Source organism: Mytilus edulis, chromosome 14 (genome assembly GCF_963676685.1).
Source record: "Mytilus edulis chromosome 14, xbMytEdul2.2, whole genome shotgun sequence".
In the NCBI taxonomy this organism is placed as follows: domain Eukaryota; kingdom Metazoa; phylum Mollusca; class Bivalvia; order Mytilida; family Mytilidae; genus Mytilus; species Mytilus edulis.
In genome coordinates this window covers 54655704-54677624 of record NC_092357.1, presented here as the reverse complement: position 1 = coordinate 54677624, position 21921 = coordinate 54655704, and the positions used below count along the sequence as shown (strand labels likewise).

The 21921-nt window shown below is 32.0% G+C and overlaps 1 protein-coding gene across 4 annotated transcripts in view; it reads right to left on the bottom strand.

The window, feature by feature from the left end:
- The window catches only part of LOC139503701 (triple functional domain protein-like), a 267815-nt gene that overhangs the window by 10982 nt on the left and 234912 nt on the right, over positions 1-21921 (bottom strand). For 3 of the 4 annotated variants that reach the window (XM_071293546.1, XM_071293547.1, XM_071293548.1), the window contains 6 exons: positions 21035-21232; positions 19415-19592; positions 18025-18070; positions 14846-15350; positions 1173-1393; positions 720-867 (listed from right to left, as the gene is read on the bottom strand). In XM_071293546.1, the coding sequence (XP_071149647.1) occupies positions 720-867; positions 1173-1393; positions 14846-15350; positions 18025-18070; positions 19415-19592; positions 21035-21232 (1296 nt within the window). Of the gene's footprint in view, positions 1-719; positions 868-1172; positions 1394-13668; positions 15351-17672; positions 17689-18024; positions 18071-19414; positions 19593-21034; positions 21233-21921 lie in introns of those variants that run through there. The other variant, XM_071293549.1, reaches the window with a different exon arrangement.

The following is a 21921-nucleotide window of genomic DNA, read 5'->3' as shown; positions in this document are numbered from 1 at the left end:
TATTTAATATATATTAGATAAGGGATAAACATATATTTCAAAATGGTTCTAAGAACATAACGTATTCAATAAATAATTGCTCTCTTGTTGATTTGTACCCCCCTCCCCCCAAAAAAAAAACCCAATCAATGTAACATTGAGAATGAATATGGGGAAAGTGCCAAAGAGACAACAATCCGACCAAAGAGTAAAAAAATGTTAAAATACCCCTTTATATATTTACATTTATTACATTGGTTGCAATGAATAACATTGATTTCCCAGTTAAATAAAAACCGATAATTTCACATGTGAAATAAACGTGGTTATTTCACTCTCTGACGTCATACAACAATAGGCGTTGTCAAGACGTCGATAACGTCGGATCAAAACAAACTGCCAATGCGTAGGAAAAAGATATAGTTCCTTACATTTTCTACATTAATTTCATAAAAAAAGCCATTTGCCAATGTAATAAAAAGAATAACTAATCGCCGTATTTGAATATCAAAAATAAGACAACTTGTGACCGAACGCCGCTATAGATTAAACTCGTGCTGCGCACTCGTTTAATCCATAGCGGCGTTCGGTCACGTTCGGTCACAAGTTGCCTTATTTTTGATATTCAAATATGGCGATTAGTTATACTATAAATAATTAACATTTCAATCGTCGGACAGTCAAATAAAAAAAACAAAAACAAACATGATGAGATTTAAGGGCACTATTGCAATACTTACTTTTCTTCGATATTCATCATGTGCTTCTTTCCATGGCAACGGAAGTGTTCTGCTCCTCCTGTCTAGACTATAGAACTGAACCTCAGAATTTTTCCTTTCTGGTCTCAAACCTTGCATTCGGAGCTTAAATAACTGCCATGAACTTTTCCTATTAAGAAAATGAAAACATATAATATAATGACATACACAAACAAACGAATTCTTGATGCGCATGCATTTTTGGAACTGCTTTTATCTTGTCAATTACTTGTTCGCAATTAAGACAACTGATAGGAAACATTGTAGTCACTCCTGTATTGTATTAAATGATAATAAACACGGAATAATGCATTTAAAAACTTATACAATGTAACGTTATGACAAAACTCTGCACAACAATTCACCTATTTGTCTTTTTATAAACCCAAATAATAGACAAAAGCAGAAAATTTGATGTTTTATTTATTTTCTTACCGTAAACTACCCTCTCCGTCACGTGGTCCAATAACATATCCGGGCACCCAGCCTTCTGCTGCTGGTGACGTAGCATTAGCAGGACGATGAACCAAAAACATATTGTACTGGTTGGAATAGATAATTTGTATGATTTCACCTTTGGATACTGATATCTCGTCTTCCTTGAAAGCCATATAATCACAGACTACGGTACCAACATGTATAGTTCCATCAGCAAGCTGAAAGATAACTTTTTAAATGTACAAAGGTCCATGATAGGGAATGTCAAAAAAGGTATAAGAATTCAGTATTGTTTTCGTCTAGAAAAATATTAAGACTACGAACATGAATTAAGACATTAGAAACAAAACGTTAACCAGGTCGTCCTAAACAGGATCAAAGATTAAAAGAGATTCAAGGAGTATGGATAAAATGATTGCGAGTGTTATTGGTGATCGTAGTTTAGTTCAGCAAAACCTTTCTGAAAGTTGGGCCCGCAATGCTCTGGTTTGACCTTCAAATGGTTAATCCGAGCGTCGCTATAAATCAGTCTTTAATAGATTGAACGAGCATCTGGCGTACACATTTTATTCTGTAGTGTTTGTATCCTGGATTATTGCTGAAGTTTCTAACACGAATTAAAAGTTTGCCTTGTTTGTTATACAGGCATATGATTATCAGAAATGAAGAGGTCTCTGCATTATATCAGAGTTGGTTTAACAATGATTTCCGATTGGTCAAAAAAGGTGAATTATATGTGAAAAGACTAGATATAGACAGAAGCAATCATACTGATTTTCATTTACATGTTATCTTGGTAGAATACCCGAGGGTACCCTTCAGAAGTAGCAGACCATCATTACTGGAATATTTTAAATATTAACACTATATCTGTAATCATTTGATTTCTAACAAGAGGCTGTCACAACGACAGCAAACCGGATTTATTAATATTTATTTGTGTCCTGGCAATATCACAAGAACCATTACTGATGAATGGTGAAAGTGAAAATCGTCAATATCAAATTTGACCTCCATTTTGTCATCAGTATCAACATATTAAAATTTGAAATCTTAGATTGAATGGTTCATGAGTAAATGCAACAACGTGAATGGAAACACCATTTTACAATCTTTCAAGAACCACAACTCCTGAACGGTAAAGGTCAAAATCGTCATTATTGAACTTGACTTCTATTTTGTCATCAGTTACAACATATTAAAATTTGGGAAGCTTTGGTAGAACAGTTCATGCATAAATGCACGGACACAACTGGAAACTCCATTTTTCAATCTTTCAAAAACCATAACTCCTGAACGGTAAAAGTCAAAATCGTCATTATTTAACTTGACCTCCATTTTGTCATCAGTAACAACATATTAAAATTTGGGAAGCTTTGGTAGAACAGTTCATGCGTAAATGCACGAACACGACTAAAAACTCCATTTTTCAATCTTTCAAGAACCATTACTCCTGAACGGTAAAAGTCAAAATCGCCATTATTGAACTTGACCTTCATTTAGTTGTCAGTAACAACATATTAAAATTTTAAAAGCTTTGGCCGAACGGTTCATGAGTTAATGCACGGACAACATTTTATTGCCGCCCGCCCGACCGCCCGACTGCCCGCCCGCCCGCCCGGCCGCCCGCCAAGCATCCCCAAATCAATAACCGACATTTTTGTCACAAAAATCCGGTTAAAAATATAATTGTACTAAAAGTCAGAAACTATAAAAGTGACCAAGATGACCTTGGATGAAACTGGCAGTTAAATCTGTATCCTTTTGGTTAATCAGACCCTTCAGTATTCAGTGCTCGTTCATCTTTTGTTTTTAATATTCTTGTTGAAAGTAAATCAAGTGAGCGCTGCCAACGACCACATTTATAAAGTGTTATCTTATATGCATTCCTTCACACATAGTTGATATAAAAAGTTGTTTGCTGTTCTGTATAGGCCGACTCTTGTGCTTTCGAACTTTTAAAAATTTTGTCACATCTGGTTATGCTTTTGTTTTTTTTTTTATCTCTATTTGTGTTTTGAAATTTTACATAAGCTGTATCTAATGCTTGGAATTTTGTTTATAATTTTTTGCTATTCTGTATAGGTTTTGGGCTGTCAAAGTCTTTGTATTTTGCTCTCCATTGTAAATGATCTTGTGCTTTCAACATTTTTAGGTTTTTTTTTCTAATCTATATAGGATCTTATGTTATAAAAAATATCTATTTTGGGGGTGTTATAAAAAAAATCTATTTCGGGGGGTATTCTGTTAAGTCTCTTGAGATGTCAGGTGTTTTATTTTTTTACTTCTATGTATTCTGTTTAAGCTCTTGTGCCTTCAAGACTTTTATGCTTCCGGACGTTCTCTTTTTCGTCTCATGGTTTTTAATCTTCTTTTTTGGCTATTCTGTATAGAATCTTATGCCTTCAAAACATTTTCTATTTGGCTTTATTGCAAAGGCTCTTTTGATTTTAAACATTTTATAGAATCATATTCAAAACAGTGTGGTCCTGGCCATTGATTGACGACCTAAATTATCCCATTGACTGGGACAGATTAGGTGAACGTTTGTCTGTAACGACCATTGCTCACTTCTTGCTTATTATAGAATTTAAACTGTGGGGTCACCAAAGGTTCTTAACGCCTTTAATAATAAAATAATTCGAAAAATTATTCAGGAATAACCTTTATGTTTTGATTTATATTATTGATATAAATCAACACATCGTATTATTCCGGATTCGTTTTTCGATTTTTTTTTATTTAGGTGTTGAGAACCTTTGGTGACCCCACAGATTCAGTGTCTTTAACAAGTACATAGTGAGCAGTGATTGTTACCGACAAACGTTCACATAATCTGTCCCAGTCAATGGGATAATTTAGGTCGTCAATCAATGGTCAGGACCACACTGTTTTGAATATGATTCTATCATTTTCTATTCTATATAGGTTTTTGTGCTTTCAAACATTTTCTATTTTTGTCTTTTCTGTATATTGGGTCTTTTTCCAAACTTTTATCCGTTTGTGCTATTCTTTGTATGCTATTGTGCTTTCAATCTTCTTCTAATTATAGGTATTCTGTATATGCTCTTGTGATAAAAACCTTTTCTATTTTTTTATGTTCTTTTGTACTATCAAAATTTTTCTATTTTCGTCTATTTATATGTTTAGGCTCTTGTTGTATAATCTTTTCATGGTTATATCACATGTTTTTCACATGAAAATTCTTAAATTTGCATATAAAACTACTTTAATTAAATAATGGTATCATGACAAATACTTTGTGTTGCCACATTCAGTGCACTAGTGTTATGTTGAAATCAATGGGAGTTGAATTATGTCAAAGTAGTTTACCGATGTTCAAATCCAAATAATCAATGAAAAAAGAATGATCAACAAGGCAACAAAGAAAAACTGAGAAAATCCAAAAGGAACAAGATCAGGTGCATAAACAGGGTAGGCATCTAAAACTATCCATGCAAGGGAACTAATGCATCTGTAACAAATGTTGTAAGTTCTTATAATTAAATACTACAATTAAGAATGCAAAATGATATTGTATATCCATTGAATACCATTTAGTATCAGCCCATGTATCCAGTTTGTGTAATTAAGGATTACAATTGTCAGGGCAACACCTCTGATTTACTTTTATGTAAGAATAATGTTATATACGGAACCAGTTTTGTTAGCACTACAATTTACATTAAGGTAACGTCATCTCTTTGATATATATTCCAAACTTACAACCCAAAATCTTGATATGGAGATTGAAAGTTTTTTTGTGTGTGTATTGACAGAACATGCACTTCACAGTAAACTTTCTAGAACAAGAATTCATACAAAATAGTTAAACAGATGTTATAGCCAAAAAAAAAAGCCAGGTAATCTGTATGCCCTTTGCTACTACATACGAAGGGAAACAACCGTAATGACAAAATGCCAATGAGACCGAATGACAAAAAAGACAAATCAAAGCGCTGTAAGCGCTGAAGGCAGTTAACCAAAAACCAGGCAAACGTAATTATGTGCAGTAGCGGATCCAGAATTTCCAGATTTTCATAAGTAGGGTCCCACTGCCTGCCTAACAGGGGACCTGCTCCAGTCATGCTTCAGTGATTCCCTATATAATCAACCAAATTTTTTCTCAAAAATTGAAAGGGGGTCACTGAAAAACCCTCTAAATCCGCCTCTGATGTGGCATTAAACATTCATATATTGTACATTTATGTTTATCTAATGAATTAATTATTAAGGCAAATAATGTATATGTTATCAAGGTTTCAATAGCAATGAATATATAAATGTATATTTTTTATGGTGAGTCTGAAGTGGTACAAGTTCGCAATGATTGTAGTTGTTCTAGTCAGTAGTTAACGTTGGTTTTAGTTGACTGTTAGTAGAACGTGTTGACTTAGTACGAACATGTAATAGTATGAATGGACCGGTTTCCCTGTAAAGAAAACTGAGTATGTGTTCTATAGTACAATAGTTATGCGACACAAATCAGACAAATGTTCACTACTACAAGAATCAAAGGTGAGGTCTGACTGACCTGCCCATAGTAAATGTAAATGATTTGTTATATTGTCCCATACATGAATATATATGGTTTAGGGGTGGGGATCTTGAGGGTTTTCAAGTTCTAAAACAAGAAGGGGTAGGATGACCCCAGGGACTTCCCCTATATTTCATTTGATTTGTTATATTGTTCCATACATGAATATATATGGTTTAGGGGTGGGGATCTCGAGGGTTTTCAAGTTCTCAAACAGGAAGGGATAGGATGACCCCAGGGACTTCCCCTATATTTCATTTGATTTGTTATAATGTCCCATACATGAATATATATGGTTTAGGGGTGGGGATCTCATCGGTTTCCAAGTTCTCAAACAGGAGGGGGTAGGGGGACTCCCCCATATTTCATTTAATTAGTTATATTGACCCATACATGAATATATATTGTTTAGGGTGGGGATCTCGACCGTTTCGTAAGTTCCCAAACAGGAGGGGGTGGGTCACCCCATGGACTCCCCTTATATTTCATTTGATTAGTTATATATAGTCCCATACATGAATGTATATGGTTGAGAGGTCATCCGTTTCAAAGTTATCAAACAGGAGGGGGTAGAGTGGCCCAAAGGACGCCACCTATATATCATATGATTTTCCTACATTCAGGTAGTTATTTGTGAAAATAAAGTAAGAATCTTCCAGCTACTTTAACTGATCCTTCAAAATTGAGAAAAAAAAATACCCCTTCAAAATTGCAGTAATATGTTTACACTTTACAAGCATCTTATATGCATTATCAACATTTATCACTGATAAAGAAAATTTAAACTGTGACCAGGAACATATATATTGTTAGATCTACTGTTCCCAGCTGTCACATTGTATTGGATTTTGACATTAAAATTTGTCAAAAGTAATTTTGAGTTTCTGTTTAAAATATTTTCTGCTTTTTCTTTCTTTTACATATATCTTTTGGTTTTCAATTCTAGTGTTTATATTCATTTACCATGCATAGATGTATTTTGACACCTGCCTGGATTCGCCAAAAACCCGGAATTACCCTTATCCGTTTCCGGAATCGGATCCGAAATTGTTATTGTCTTTTCACGCAGCCATTGTCATTGTGTTCCAATGTTGTTTTTGTCAGTCAGATACGATTTTACTCGTATTAACACATTTTTTTGTCGGCGATTTTCTGTATATAGCTAGCGATTGAACAAAATTGACATCGCTGTCATGAATAATAATGATTAAAATAAGTTTTGAGATCGTTGATTTGGAGACTTTGGGGAAAAGGTTTGCAAAGCTATTTTTTATTTTCTTTCAAGTGGAACTGAGACTACTATAACTGTGATATAGTTGTCTCAGAGTGGAAGGCCCGTCGGTCGTGGCTAGTAACCAATTCGAAAGTGGAAGGTCGCGGACCTCGGACCACCGCTAATTTGAACCCCTGCCTCCAAATTGAAAAGATACGAATTTCATCTTCTAATTTGAAATTGCCGCCAACAGCATGAACAGTTGAACTTATTATATAATAGACTACTGACGTAGTTGTACTACGTATTGACGACAAACAATATTCCTACGACTTTTGCCATTTGGGAAATCTTAACTACTTGTCTTAAAAGATTTTCGGCGATTAAATATTTCGTACAATTGTTTTTTGACATCTTAGTCAAAAGCACAAATGATAATAAACTACACAAGAATTCCTAATGAGCACTACTTCCTATGTGCAACTTCAAAACTTTTGGGAAAATCGACGACCATTTAACGTTTTTATGGTAATATTTTTTATATTCTAGAATAAAAAGTATTAAGAAAGTGTACAATTAGTTATATATAACATAGTAGCCAGCTAGATAATAACAATGGCAAGTATTTCAGCATTTTTTGGGTAGACCACAAATCTAGGGTGCTCGCATAATGCAGATTAACTGCATAAAAATTAAGATACCTGTTATGATTTTCTAGATTATGGTATATTCTAATCCTCACAAACTTTAGTTTTTTAGTTTTGAAAGTATAGGATGAAGGTTAATTTTTCTAGGAAGAAGCTATACACAATGAAGTCACTATCATTTAATTCTTACACAGGTAACTAGATTTGAAATGTTGACTGCTCAATTTTTTCGATGATGACATATCTGAATAATGAAATAAATATATGGAATTTGTAATTCTGAATCAATCTTCCGTGTACAGTGTGGTAGTGAGTGGTCTAATATGATATGAATGTGGTCAGTAAATTCCATAGGGGGTGAGAACACACTGTAAAACAAGTTTGACAGGTGGCCTGCTGCCTATCAAAGTGATCAAATCTTCAATATCAACAACCTGCTTCCATTGGTCTTTACAAAAACAAATGCCATCAATAACAACTTGTTAGCTTTTAATGTGTTTTCTTACTACTTTTTATCATGCACCTTCAATTTCTTCTACAGTTGTATTGATGAAACATTTCAGAATTTCCCTCAATGCTGTGTTGTTTTTAAAAAGGGACATAACATCTACAGTCAAAATAAAACACACCCACTAACCCCTTATTAAATATACAGGGTCTCCACATGTTCCATTTTTATAAATGATATTCATAGGTGTATAGAGGTAAAATATATGAAGAACTATTCTCATCCTGATTATGACAGTAACATTATAAACTTGATGTCAGTCATTTCTTCGGCCTATATCAATCATGCTGATAAATTATACCAATATAAGGCTAACATATATAGTCAGTGTATAGTCAGTGAGATCTGGTTTCTCTCAGGCGCGGATCCAGAAGGGGGGTTCCGGGTGGTTGGAACCCCGCCTTTTTTTTGGACGATCAATGCATTTGAATGGGGACATATAATTGGAACCCCCCCTTTGTCCTGGGTTAGGACCCCCCCCCCCCCCTTTTTAAAATGGCTGGATCCGCCCCTGTCTCTAATGGTTTTCTAGTGACAAGGTTCAAGATTGAAACTTTCACTTTGTGTACTGTCTTGCATTTTATATTTCTTCATACTGAAGTATTCTATAGCACTAACAAATGTTTTTGTTATTACAAGGCTAATACAACTACAAGTAAGACAAAAACCTTCAATAGAAACACTTGTTTATTGTCTCGCTTTTTTGACAAGCTATAAATAGCAGTTTGTGAACACTACATATTTTTACATATCAGATGAACACAGTTTTGAAACTCATACATATCTTACCATATTGTTATCAGTGATATTGACTAGTATCTGTATTTCGATTTTGAACCAAAAATATTTGCTTGTTTGATATCTGACCCAAATTAAACAAGAGGCTGTCACAACGACAGCAAACCGGATTTATTAACATTTATTTGTGTCCTGGCAATATCACAAGAACCATTACTGATGAATGGTGAAAGTGAAAATCGTCAATATCAAATTTGACCTCCATTTTGTCATCAGTATCAACATATTAAAATTTGAAAAGCTTAGATTGAATGGTTCATGAGTAAATGCAACAACCTGAATGGAAACGCCATTTTACGATCTTTCAAGAACCATAACTCCTGAACGGTAAAAGTCAAAATCGTCATTATTGAACTTGACCTCTATTTTGTCATCAGTAACAACATATTAAAATTTCAAAAGCTTTGGTTGAATGGTTCATGAGAAAATGCATGGACACGACAGGAAAAACCATTTTTCAATCTTTCAAGAACCATAACTCCTGAACGGTAAAAGTCAAAATCGTCATTATTGAACTTGACCTCCATTTTGTCATCAGTAACAGCATATTAAAATTTCGGAAGCTTTGGTAGAACGGTTCATGCATAAATGCACGGACACGACTAGAAACTCCATTTTTCAATCTTTCAAGAACCATAACTCCTGAACGGTAAAAGTCAAATTCGTCATTATTGAACTTGACCTCCATTCTTTCATTAGTAACAACATATTAAAATTTGGGAAGCTTTGGTAGAACAGTTCATGCGTAAATGCACGGACAACTCCATTTTTCAATCTTTCAAGAACCATAACTCCTGAACGGTAAAAGTCAAAATCGCCATTATTGAACTTGACCTTCATTTAGTTGTCAGTAACAACATATTAAAATTTTAAAAGCTTTGGTTGAACGGTTCATGAGTTAATGCACGGACAACATTTGATTGCCGCCCGCCCGCCCGCCCGCCCGACTGCCCGACCGCCCGCCCGCCCGCCCGGCCGCCCGCCGTACATCCCCAAATCAATAACCGACATTTTTGTCACAAAAATCCGGTTAAAAATTTGAAAAAGATAAATAATTGAAGTTAGCAATCTATCTATGTTTTTTGCTATTTCTGATATTCTCTATTAAACCAAACTGATTTTTTGTAAAAATATTTCTAGACTGACATAATTTTATCTTATTAATCAACAAATTACTTTTGATATTTGCGATAAATTATAACAAGAATGCATTCATATAATGTCTATAGTTTTACAAACATCCATTTAAGGATGAATTTGATGAACCAGTTGGGGATGTGTTACATCCCTCACACTCACAGAAACCTATTTAGCTAAGTTGGTAGTTAAATACTGATTAAAAATGTAATCTTACAAAAAAAAAAGGTAAAGTAATATTTGCTAACTTTTTTTAAAATTAGTTGTATCTCAATTTATTTCTTCTGCATGATATTAACTGAAACTCCTGAATAAATATAAATCAGAAAAAAACCAGATATACTGCAAGTTATGAAGTTATAAAATATATGGTAAGATTTCAAATTTTGAAAAATCATATTAAAGGAAAGATAACTCTATCTAACCATAACCTTAAGCTTGGCAACACCACTGACAACAATATAGAGAGTTGAAATCTTACACACTGTTCTCCTGTTAACAGTTTATTTTTAACACACTCCTACACATAAAATACACATACATACACCTTGTACACACATACACACAAATAAATACACAATAATTTCTACATAACTTTCTAGATCACCTACAATGTCAGAGTCTTTATACAAAGTTTTAAATATCACATTTAGTTTTTTTAAAATGTTAAAATTATTGTAAAAAAGTTTTTTCTAACAGTCATTTACAAACAAATGTACAAAAACAAACAACCACATGATTATAGAAGTTCTGTACCCATACTGTTACTCAGATAGTTATATACTCAGAAACGTCTGTTTACTTATAACATCACCCCAAAATCTACTGTTTTGAAAGAAAAAATTGGAGTAACCAGTCATAAACTTAGAAAACGTCATGACAACATTATATACTCAGAAACCCAAGTTTAAATTATTACATCACCCCAAAATGGAATAAAATAAAACATGTTTTGGGTTGAGAGGTAACCAGTCATAAACTTAGAAAATGTCATGACAAAGTTACAACATATTCTAATAAATCAATTGGCTTGCTCTTCAAACGAATGCTTTTTGTTACAGAATAAAGAATTCAACCTTGCTACAAACCAAAATCAACAAATGTGTTACTGTTATGAAATAAGTTTTTAAACAGGATTTTCTATAAATAAAATTCTTTTTCTATAAATAGGCTGCATAAAAAATTTTGATAGTACTATATCAATATTTTGTTTCGCATTCCGTCAAAACAAAGAATGTTGCTTGAACTGACTGAGGGGTGATGCAATAAGACACAAACATGGGTTGCTGGGTATGATTTCAACAAAATGGATTTTTTTAAAACTATAAAAATGTTGATAATTATGTTTTGCTATAACTTCTACTGTCATGGATTTCTAAAGAGATAATCTCTTAAATTTGATCATTATGAAAGCGATCCAAGTGTTTTATAATACAGATATGGCAATGTTTAGTGTGGTTGTGAAAGATTTAGATTTAAAAAAAAAATATTTCATAACTTTAGAGCATATCGTAAAGTTCAATTAATACCTTAAAACACTATACAAGTTTGATATACACATCAATTCCTGACTTAAGATATTTGCTTTAAGGAGGTGAAGATCAATTTAGACAAACTTAAAATTCATAAAATAGGAAAGTCTGAATGGGAAGTCCCCAAATTTTGCATTCTTTAATTTTACAAGCCATTTTATTCTAATCTTCTTTTTTTTTTGGGGCATTTTTTTTTTTTGATTATTGTTCAAAATATTTTTAGGTAGTATTGATCCATTATTATCTATTCTGTAAACCCCATCAGACCCTTATATAATCCTACAGATTTGTTCGCATATAAACATTGCTAGTTCACTTCAAAATCAAAAGCATAATGAAAGATAAAAATAAAAATAATACTTGAAACACAGAGGAATTTTTTGATTGAGCATTTTTAAGAAAATATGAAACTGATAAATTAATTAAAAAATCATGAAAACTTAAAAAAATAATATTACCCTGAAACAGTTCATTGGTTTAAATTATTTCTTTTATTGCAGCAGAACATTGTGGAAAGATAACATTGAATAACCTTTAAATGTCCCTAATAACTATCTAATGTAACAGTTGCCAGCTTAAATTCTTTCCCTATTTTTTTGGCAATTTCACCAAATTTATACAAGATACATGGTCTATACTTATAAAGGTATTTGAAATTGATCAGAATTTGAGTTTTTATCAAATTATATTCAGTCCATACAAATCGAGCATTGAATTAATAAGTTTGAGTCTGATTTTGATAGTAGTCCTAAAAGACCACCAACATTCCCCTTTCAAGAAGCATTTGTGGTCAAAAACTTAAGTTCAGCTTACTCATGTTTTGTATACTTTTAACAGATATAAAAGTGAACCTTTCAACAAATCTGAACCATGTTAACAGATGCAAGAAAATATACATATATAGCTGCAGATTATTACTGTAAATAATTATTTTATCTGAATACATCTAGTTAATCTCTGAGTGAATAGAAAATTTCATTTGTTACACAATATTGTCTGTCCTAACTAAGTCCTACACAGCTACTTTTGCATAGGTACTATTTCTGTACTAAATATATGTAGTACTGTACATTTACTTTTAATATTCAGTACTATTTTGTTACTTTATTTTACAGTACTTAATTTGTACTTGAAATTTAGGTACTACAGATTTTTGGTTACTACCGTTACATTTTCAGCATTTTGAAAGGTTTTCTATTTCAAATCTCTTAAAATTATGATTTTCAAACATAGAATATCGTATTATTTCTGTACCAAAATATTTAGTACAAATCAAGTAATGTAAAATATAAGTACCTAAATATTACAATAATTTTAAAGTAAAGAAATAGTACTAAATATCAAAAGTAAATTTCCAGTACTACATATTTTTAGTACAGAAATACATGTAGTACCTATGCAAAAGTAGCTGTGTACCTAAATACTCAAATAGCATCAAATCTAATTTAAATAAATATATGGAATGTACATTTATTACTGTATCGTAGATTCATTATTATTCATTGCCATGGATACCAATTTTTGTGGATTTCGTGGTTACCTTGGAAACATAAATTTCAATGTCTTATGAATTACAAATGTAATTTAGAAATGTATGTTGACTTTGGCAAAACCATGAAAAATCAAATATCCATGAAAACGAAAACTTTACTCAATCCACGAAAATTGGTATCCACGAAAATAAATCAATCCACAGTATTTGTTGACATATAGTCCCAATTTAATGTGTTACCATTTAACTTCTGTATGATTTATTCTCTTGTAAATACATGTAAGATATGTCCTTCTTTATATTTTAAAGGGGTACCCAATACTTTGACTGAAATAGATTTGGCTCGTTTAAGTTTCATTTAATTTTGACAAAATATTTACTTTGACCTGTTGACAAAAATATAAAAAAAGTCAAGAAATTTGAACCACACAATTAATAGGAATAATTTCTTCAAAACTTAAAAATTTTGCTCTTGTCTTTTCTGAGTTCAACTATTTTTTTCTATAGCCCCATTTATTTTTCAGGTACAAGGCAACCTTTGGAGGCTATGATGGTAGACATGTCCCTGTGTTTTTAACTAAATGCAAAAATTTATATAACATTCTATACTTCTCTTTGAAATCTCTTAATTTTCAACAGCTTTTTTGTCATGAACCTAAAACACTGGTTGTCTTGGCAACAGCTTAAAATATCTGATATTTCTAAATTTCTACATACATGCTACTATAATGAAGAGGATTTGGACAGTGGTACAATGTATGACCAGAATAATTCTATACAGTGTTAAATGGTAACAGGTTTGTTAAATATTGGTGTTTCTCTTGCTTCCATGCCTTGTAATTTTTTTCCATAACAAAAAAATATATAACGATCAATAAAATCAGATGAGGTTTATTTCACAAGAGCCAATTTCCCCCCCTTTTATCTTGCCAATTAAATGTTTTGTTGACTTAAAAAAAAAAAAAAAAAAATCCTAACAATTATCATTAATTTCTTTAATAAATATTTAGATTGTACTGTATAAACTGTAAAAAGTTATTTCATTTTCATGGTTACCTTCTGTGTTCAAAAAACATATTTTTTTCAGTTCTTTTGTTATGCAAAAACTAGTTACCAATCCCAAACAATGATAAAATCCATGATTAAAGTACATTCAAAAGTAATTTTAACTGAAAACTTGAGGTTCACAAAAAAGTACAGTCAAAGTATTCTGCGACAAATTTCGTGACATGGTCTATGTTTGGATGCTTGGAATGTTTTAAAACACACAATTTCTGAAAAATGAGTTGAAAAAAATTCTATTGCACATAACTTGCACAAAGATAGAAAAAAAAAGAACAAAAAAGACTTTCAGGGAACATTTCACCTCCATGTTGTTTAAACAAAAAATATTTTGCAAAATAAAATAAAATTGCTTCTTATCACTCTGTATAATAATTAAACAAAAAGACAATTCAAAACAAAAATTGGCAGTTATCCCTTCTAGCTTTCTGAAGGAAAAAAAATAATAAAAAAAAAATCAGTTCTCTTAAAAAACGGAAGTGGATATATGAGGTCAGATGTCCAATTTTATTTTATCAATTTACAAATAATTTCCACAGGAAATTTTTAACCATGTGACAAAAAATGAACATGCCTTGTTAAACATTGACAATAATATCATCTTGCATTGTTAAATTCCACGATGCAGAGTATAATTATATATATCCTGTGTCATAATCACTAAAATGTTTAAGTCAGCACTGCATTTCCATCTACGCTTTAAACACACACTGACGATCATGATCACGATGCTGTCAGACTTACCGATTCATCTTCGTTATTGTCCGACGATGTGTTATGATTTGTGGCACCATCTGCTGGGCCACCATTATTTATAGAAATCTGAATCTCATCATCATGTAATAAATCGGGAACTTTATTTGTCTCTGACTTTGATGTAGATGGCGCATCACTTTTTGATTTCTTCAGCGAAGTTTTAAATCCTTCAAAAATGTTTTTCTTTGGTTTTGGGGACACTTCACCCATAAAAGAGGGATTGTTACAAGACGACGTCATAGTCAATTTGGTTAATTTTTCCTGGTCGAATTCTTTGTCTGTTTCCGTAGGAGAATTTGGACACGACAATTTTGAACTTTCATCATGCTCAACATTGGCTTTGCCGGGATAGGGCACAGATCTACACCGAGTATATTTTGAGTCCTGTAGTGAACCAGGCGGAGTCTGAGAACGATCTTTTTTAGGATGTGATTGTGACTGAGTTTTCCTGAGTAAACCTTCTCTTGGTGTATGACTTAATTCTGGTGTTGACCTAAAAAATAGCAGAGAATTTACTACTTAATATTTATTAAGGTAAATTTGTCAACATAAATATAATGAGAATTTGTAGAACTATTAAATTTGTGAGAGTAAGTCCCTACATAACTTCATGACTCATTAAAGTATAAAGTAAGAATATTCAATGATTTTTATCTTATGGACAAAATAAGGGCATCTGCCCATTTTTGCCATTCCTGTTAATATATATATATAAAAAAAAACAATAACAAAAAATTCTTACAGTTCAGTATAATATGCTTATACGTTTGGGGTAAAAAGTGTGTACTATACACGACCAAATACCATAATTGTCTCGGTATTGCAACCCTGAGCATTCATGAATTAGAAAAGGTATAGGTAAATATTAATATAGTAAGTTTTGAGGAGGATTATGTTACATATATATAATCAAGAAAATTTAAGAGGATTAATGTATATTTAGAAACTTTGAAAGTCAAAATGTCTTATAGAAAGATATATAAATGAAGATATGTAAGCAAATTGTTTATGATTTTCATCTAAACTTTTAAGCTTTGATACACATAATATATTACATTTTGTGATTTAATTTGGAAGAAAAGAGATGAAGTCTGAGGAAAGATCATAATATGAGTAATTCATAAAAATAAGAATAATGTCCACAGGAAACCATGCACCACTCGCATGGGGATGTATCTACTAACTTCCTAAGATGTTTTATGTGTGTGTTATAATTTTTTGTCTTTGCCTTTTGATATATTTTTTTCAAGCATCACTGGTGAGTCTTTTGAAGGCAAACCCATGTCTTGCATACACAATTTTAATCCTGGTATCTATGATGAGTTTATTCTCACTGACATTTACCCAATATCTCCTTTTATAAATTTAAATAGTTACAATGTATTGACAAGTTCAACTTTATATCAATATAAACTATGTATAACTGTACACCACTAATTAAGAATGTATCAATATTATATATTTAAAAGTTACTTATTAATCATAAGTGTTACTCAAATTTACAAACTTGCTATTAATAATATTCTACAACCCAATATAAGAGTTAAGAGATAAGTAATTTTTGTTTAATTCCAACCATTTTTTATAAAGAATTAAGTTTGTTTATCCCTATTTTTCATATCTTTAATTAAAATACATCATACATATATATATATTAAATATGCTGAATCTATATTTTCGAAATTTCTTCCAAAGAAGTTCTTGTGAAGAATGCAATATTTTTATAGCAAAAATTACTCATATGTTAACATATTTTGTGGCAACAAGTTCATTTTATCAGATTTATGCCGTATCATTAATCATTTTCATAGAATTGTGTAAATTATATTTGTTCATTACAAGGTGGTTTGACTTGTAGGAGATAATCTAACAAGCAATTGATGAAAATATAGAATTTTGTGTCCATGGGACACAGATACCCCAAGTTGTAAATATATGGCAAATTAAGGATTTTTTCAATTCATAAAGAGACAAAACTCAAATGGTGAAATTGATGTCATCCAAATTCAAACTTGATCTTTGTTTGGGGATAATAACATTGTGTAAAGATTTTACCACATTTGGTTAAGGCAACTAAAGTAAGAGTGCAGAAACGTTAAATGGGAAGTTGTTTCCATTTAGAAAGGGACATTACTTGAGAACAGTGAAAGTGAAGCCACTCAAATTCAAACTTGATCTGTGTTTGGTGGTATTAAGCATTGTGTTAAAGTTTCATACAGACATAAAGACAAACAAATTTTAAACTTAATGCCCCCTCAGCCATGGCGGGGGCATAAAACACTTTTGAATTTATTTTAGTAGTTCAAATAATGGTTTAGAGGTGATTTTGCTCTGTTATAACTGCTTGATCTACTTGTATAACCCTTAATTAAATTTTATTTCAACACAGAACAGGGTTGAGTTCAATATCGTAGCAGCTACGTAGCGGCTACATAGCTGCTATCAATATCTATGTAACAACTAGTCTATAGCTACATGTTCAATAGTCAAAATCTACATAGCGCTACCTAGCTGCTACGATATTCAACGCAGCCCATATGTACTTTTATCATTTTGATAAACATAAAATTGACCAAATGGGAATCTATGATTTCACAAAATAGTGTCGGGTGTAAAAATGTTCTCTAAAATACATAGGTTATTTTCAAATAACATTTTGAAGACTAATTTGCATAAGCAAAAGAAGCATAATAGCAAGAATAAAGAATTTCTTTAGTGTATGTAATATAAGGGAGGCAACTCTAGCAAGATTTTAAGTTAGCATATTATTATAGCTGTAGTCATAGTGATGAGTATATATTTGGTATAAACAAACCATATGTTAACTTTTACTGAAAATAAATAACCAATAAAGAAAAATTAAAACTCAAAACACAGAAATATTGATAAATGCAGAACTTAAAATATTTTTCACTTGAGCTAAATTTTGCAGAACAAATTCATCAACTTTAAACTAAGCATTCTTGAAAAATAAAACCTATATACCATCAATTTAAATCATGTCACACCTCAGAAGCTTTTAAAATACAAAAAAAATATGTATTCACATTCTTAGGATTATTTTCATGGTAAATATTGTGATATGCATAACATTTGTTCTGAGAATTTGTCTAATTTAAAAAGGACAACATATAAAAACCTGACATTATTAACTGATGGATACTTACGTTTCTTTCCTGACTTTATTTTGGTATTCTATAGGTGATTGAAGTGCTACAAAATAAGTATTTTTACTGTCAGTGAGAAAAATTATATTATAATATTTTGACAATCTGATACTCCAACCTGTAAATAATGGTCATTCATGGGACCAAAGAAAAGGGACCTTAGAAGAGAGTTGACCTTAGCTTTGAAATAAGGTAAAAAATGCATAGGTGTTACTTCAGTGGGACAAGACAGGTTTTTGCCTTAAAGAGGTAAATTTAAAGAAGGTTTGATTCTGCTCTCAATATTTTTTTCAATTGTAAATTGAAATTGAAAATTAAAATGTAACTGTTAATTCAAAAATTAATATTTGCTTTGCTAATGTGTTTTCTGATCAATCAACTGAAAGTGTAATTAAAGAATGGGATTTCAGTACATGTTGCATAATATTATACAGTAAAACCTGTTTAAACCGAACCTCTTCCGACTTTATATTTTGTTCGGTTTTGGCTGATGTTCCTTTTTTTCAGATTCACAACACATACAATTTAATTTGACAGTGCTAAAGAACAAACATGTTTGGTTTATACAGGTTTTCAGTTTATGCAGGATTCGGTTCAGCCAGGTTTCACTGTAGTATTCTACAGACTGCCGTATAGATGTTAAAATCCAGGTCCCTTGTCCCTTGTGGACATATATCCCATTATCAATATGACCACATGTTCTTATTTTCATAGGTATAAATACATTGTAAACCACATATAAATAGAAGATAGAAATTGTCCACATGTTCACTTTATTGTCCTGTGATTTAGAGTCAGAACATCTAACATATTTTTGGCCCTGGCTTTACTTATCTAATTTCTTATTTTGTATTTTTTTAGGAAGCAGACATATTAGTATGTAAATTGTCTTTTTTATTTTTATTATTCCAAAAAAATATATATAATATAATTGATGTTTTTGAGCAATCTTGAGTTTAAATGCCTTTTTTCACAGTCTTACGAGAGTTGAAGTCGTCCATTAATTTTTTAAATGGTTATAAACAGGTCCTAACCTACCTCTGAGAAAATCCCCTTGCATATCTACCTATCTCTGAGAAAATCCCCTTGCACATCTACCTACCTCTGAGAAAATCCCCTTGCACATCTACCTACCTCTGAGAAAATCCCCTTGCATATCTACCTACCTCTGAGAAAATCCCCTTGCACATCTACCTACCTCTGAGAAAATCCCCTTGCATATCTACCTACCTCTGAGAAAATCCCCTTGCACATCTACCTACCTCTGAGAAAATCCCCTTGCATATCTACCTACCTCTGAGAAAATCCCCTTGCACATCTACCTACCTCTGAGAAAATCCCCTTGCATATCTACCTACCTCTGAGAAAATCCCCTTGCACATCTACCTACCTCTGAGAAAATCCCCTTGCATATCTAGTAATGACGTAATCTGTTCTGTCCACGTATGTTTGATGGCATCACTTGGTGCCTGTATCACAAATTTACAGTCTGAACCGGGAGTTTTGTTTATCAACATAAACCGCAATGGTTCACCTTCCACTTGTTTGGTTAACGCCATATTGTTTACCTGAAATGTAAAAATATTTGAGTGTAGACAAATTTTAAATAAGATAAAATTCTGACTTTTATGTTAATATACTGGCTAGTTTTAATATTTTAAAATTTTTTACTACATTCATGTATGATCTTAAAATTAAAATTTTAATCTTCTCTATGACTGACCTTTGATTCATAAGAATATCGCAAAAAAGATTCATGAAGCCCAGTATAGTTAATTTTATCCTGTATTTTCAGTTTTATGCACTTGCTGGCAAATAATGTTAAAAAGGGGCATAACTTCGTGTTACAAAGTTTCCGTCAGTCCCATGTCCAATGTCCTTGACCTCATTTTCATGGTTCAGTGACCACTTGAAAAAAAAGTTCAAATTTTTTGTAATGTTGAATTCTCTCTTATTATAAGTAATAGGATAACTGTATTTGATATGTGTGTACCTTGCAAGGTCCTCATGTCTGTCAGACAGTTTTCACTTGACCTCGACCTCATTTCATGGATCAGTGAACAAGGTTAAGTTTTGGTGGTCAAGTCCATATCTCAGATACTATAAGCAATAGGGCTAGTATACTGGGTGTATGGAAGGACTGCAAGGTGTACATGTCCAACTGGCAGGTGTCATCTGACCTTGACCTCATTTTCATGGTTTAGTGGTTTTGGTTAAATTTTTGTGTTTTGGTCTGTTTTTCTCATACTATATGCAATAGGTCTACTATATTTGTTGTTTGGAATGATTGTAAGGTGTACATGTCTAGCGGGCAGATGTCATGTGACCTTGACCTCATTTTCATGGTTCAGTGGTCAAAGTTAAGTTTTTGAGTTTTGGTCTTTTTATCTAATACTATATGCCATAATAAGGTCAACTATATTTGGTGTATGGAAGTATTTTATGATCTTTATGTCAGTCGCGCAGGTTTTATTTGACCGTGACCTCATTTTCACGGTTAATTGCACAGTGTTAAGTTTTTGTGGTCGGTCTATTTTTCTTAAACTGTAAGTAATGGGTCAACTATATATGTTTTATAGAAGCATTGTTAGCTGTACATGTCTGCCTGGCATGGTTTATCTGACCGTGATCTAATTTTCAAGGTTAATTGGTCTTAGGTATCTTGGTTAATGTTAAGTTTATGTGACAGTTGTAATAAAGCTTAGCTTTATACTTAGGACTATCAACATAATATCAATGATTAGTATAGAAGGCGAGACATTTCAGTGTGTGCACTCTTGTTGTATATATAAGCTATAATTTCTGGTTTTAAACATAACTAGAGGTTTCAAAGAGCCCATGTAACTCACCTTAATCTATGTGCACATTTAACAAAGGCCACTCTACAACCCTTTTGGGCCAGGTGATCTAAATATTCTAAATTGTTATTTGGATGGAGAGTTGTCTCATTGGCACTCACACCACATCTTCCTATATCTAATAAATTTACAATCAAAACATTATCGCTTACCTTAATACTATTTTTATACACATAATTTGCATTTGAAAGATCTCCTCGTTTTTTCTCCGACATTTCACTGAATAATATAATTTGTTCAAACAAAAAAACACGTCTTTCTTTAAATTTTGGTTGTGACTGTCCCTGTGATATTTCCGATACTAATAATGTATCCTGAAGTAACAGTTTTCCTTGAGCAGTTATCTTTCCCTGAAAATAAAATAAATACAATAAATGTTGACCCTTCATCATTTAGGATATAAAAGGTTTCCCTATAGTTACTAAGGCAAAATATTAGACACAATCAAACTATTGCTAGGCAAGAAGGGTTGCTATATGTTGCAGCTTTGCTCTGTTATATCAAATACAGAATTTTTCTTCAACTTTCTAGTAAAATTACCAAAAACCTCATTATGCTATTTCAAAGAAAATTTCTTATTTCTTTTTCTATCCAGGATTGCATGCCTTTTATGAAATATTGTATCAACTTGGACTATTAAGCATTTAAAAAATGACATGGTTTTACACTAGAAATTTTGGGGCCCTTTATAGCTTGTTGTTGGTTGTGAGCCAAGGCTCCGTGTTGCAGGCAGTACATTGACCTATAATGGTTTATTTTTTTTAAATTGTTATTTGGATGGAGAGTTGTCTCATTGGCACTCACACCATATCTATATACAGCTAAATTGGTTGAAATTTTGTCTGGAATTGTACTAGAAATGTGAAATGTATGAATTATTGCATTGTTTTTCTTTAAATGATTCATTTTCCCAAAAAGCAATCTTTTCATAGAAAAGTTCAAATGCTACTGTGTACTTTGATCAGGTTTTATCTTTCATTTTCAATTTCTTTCAAGCTGCATGACCCCGCTTGCATGTGATATTATAAAGAGAATAACT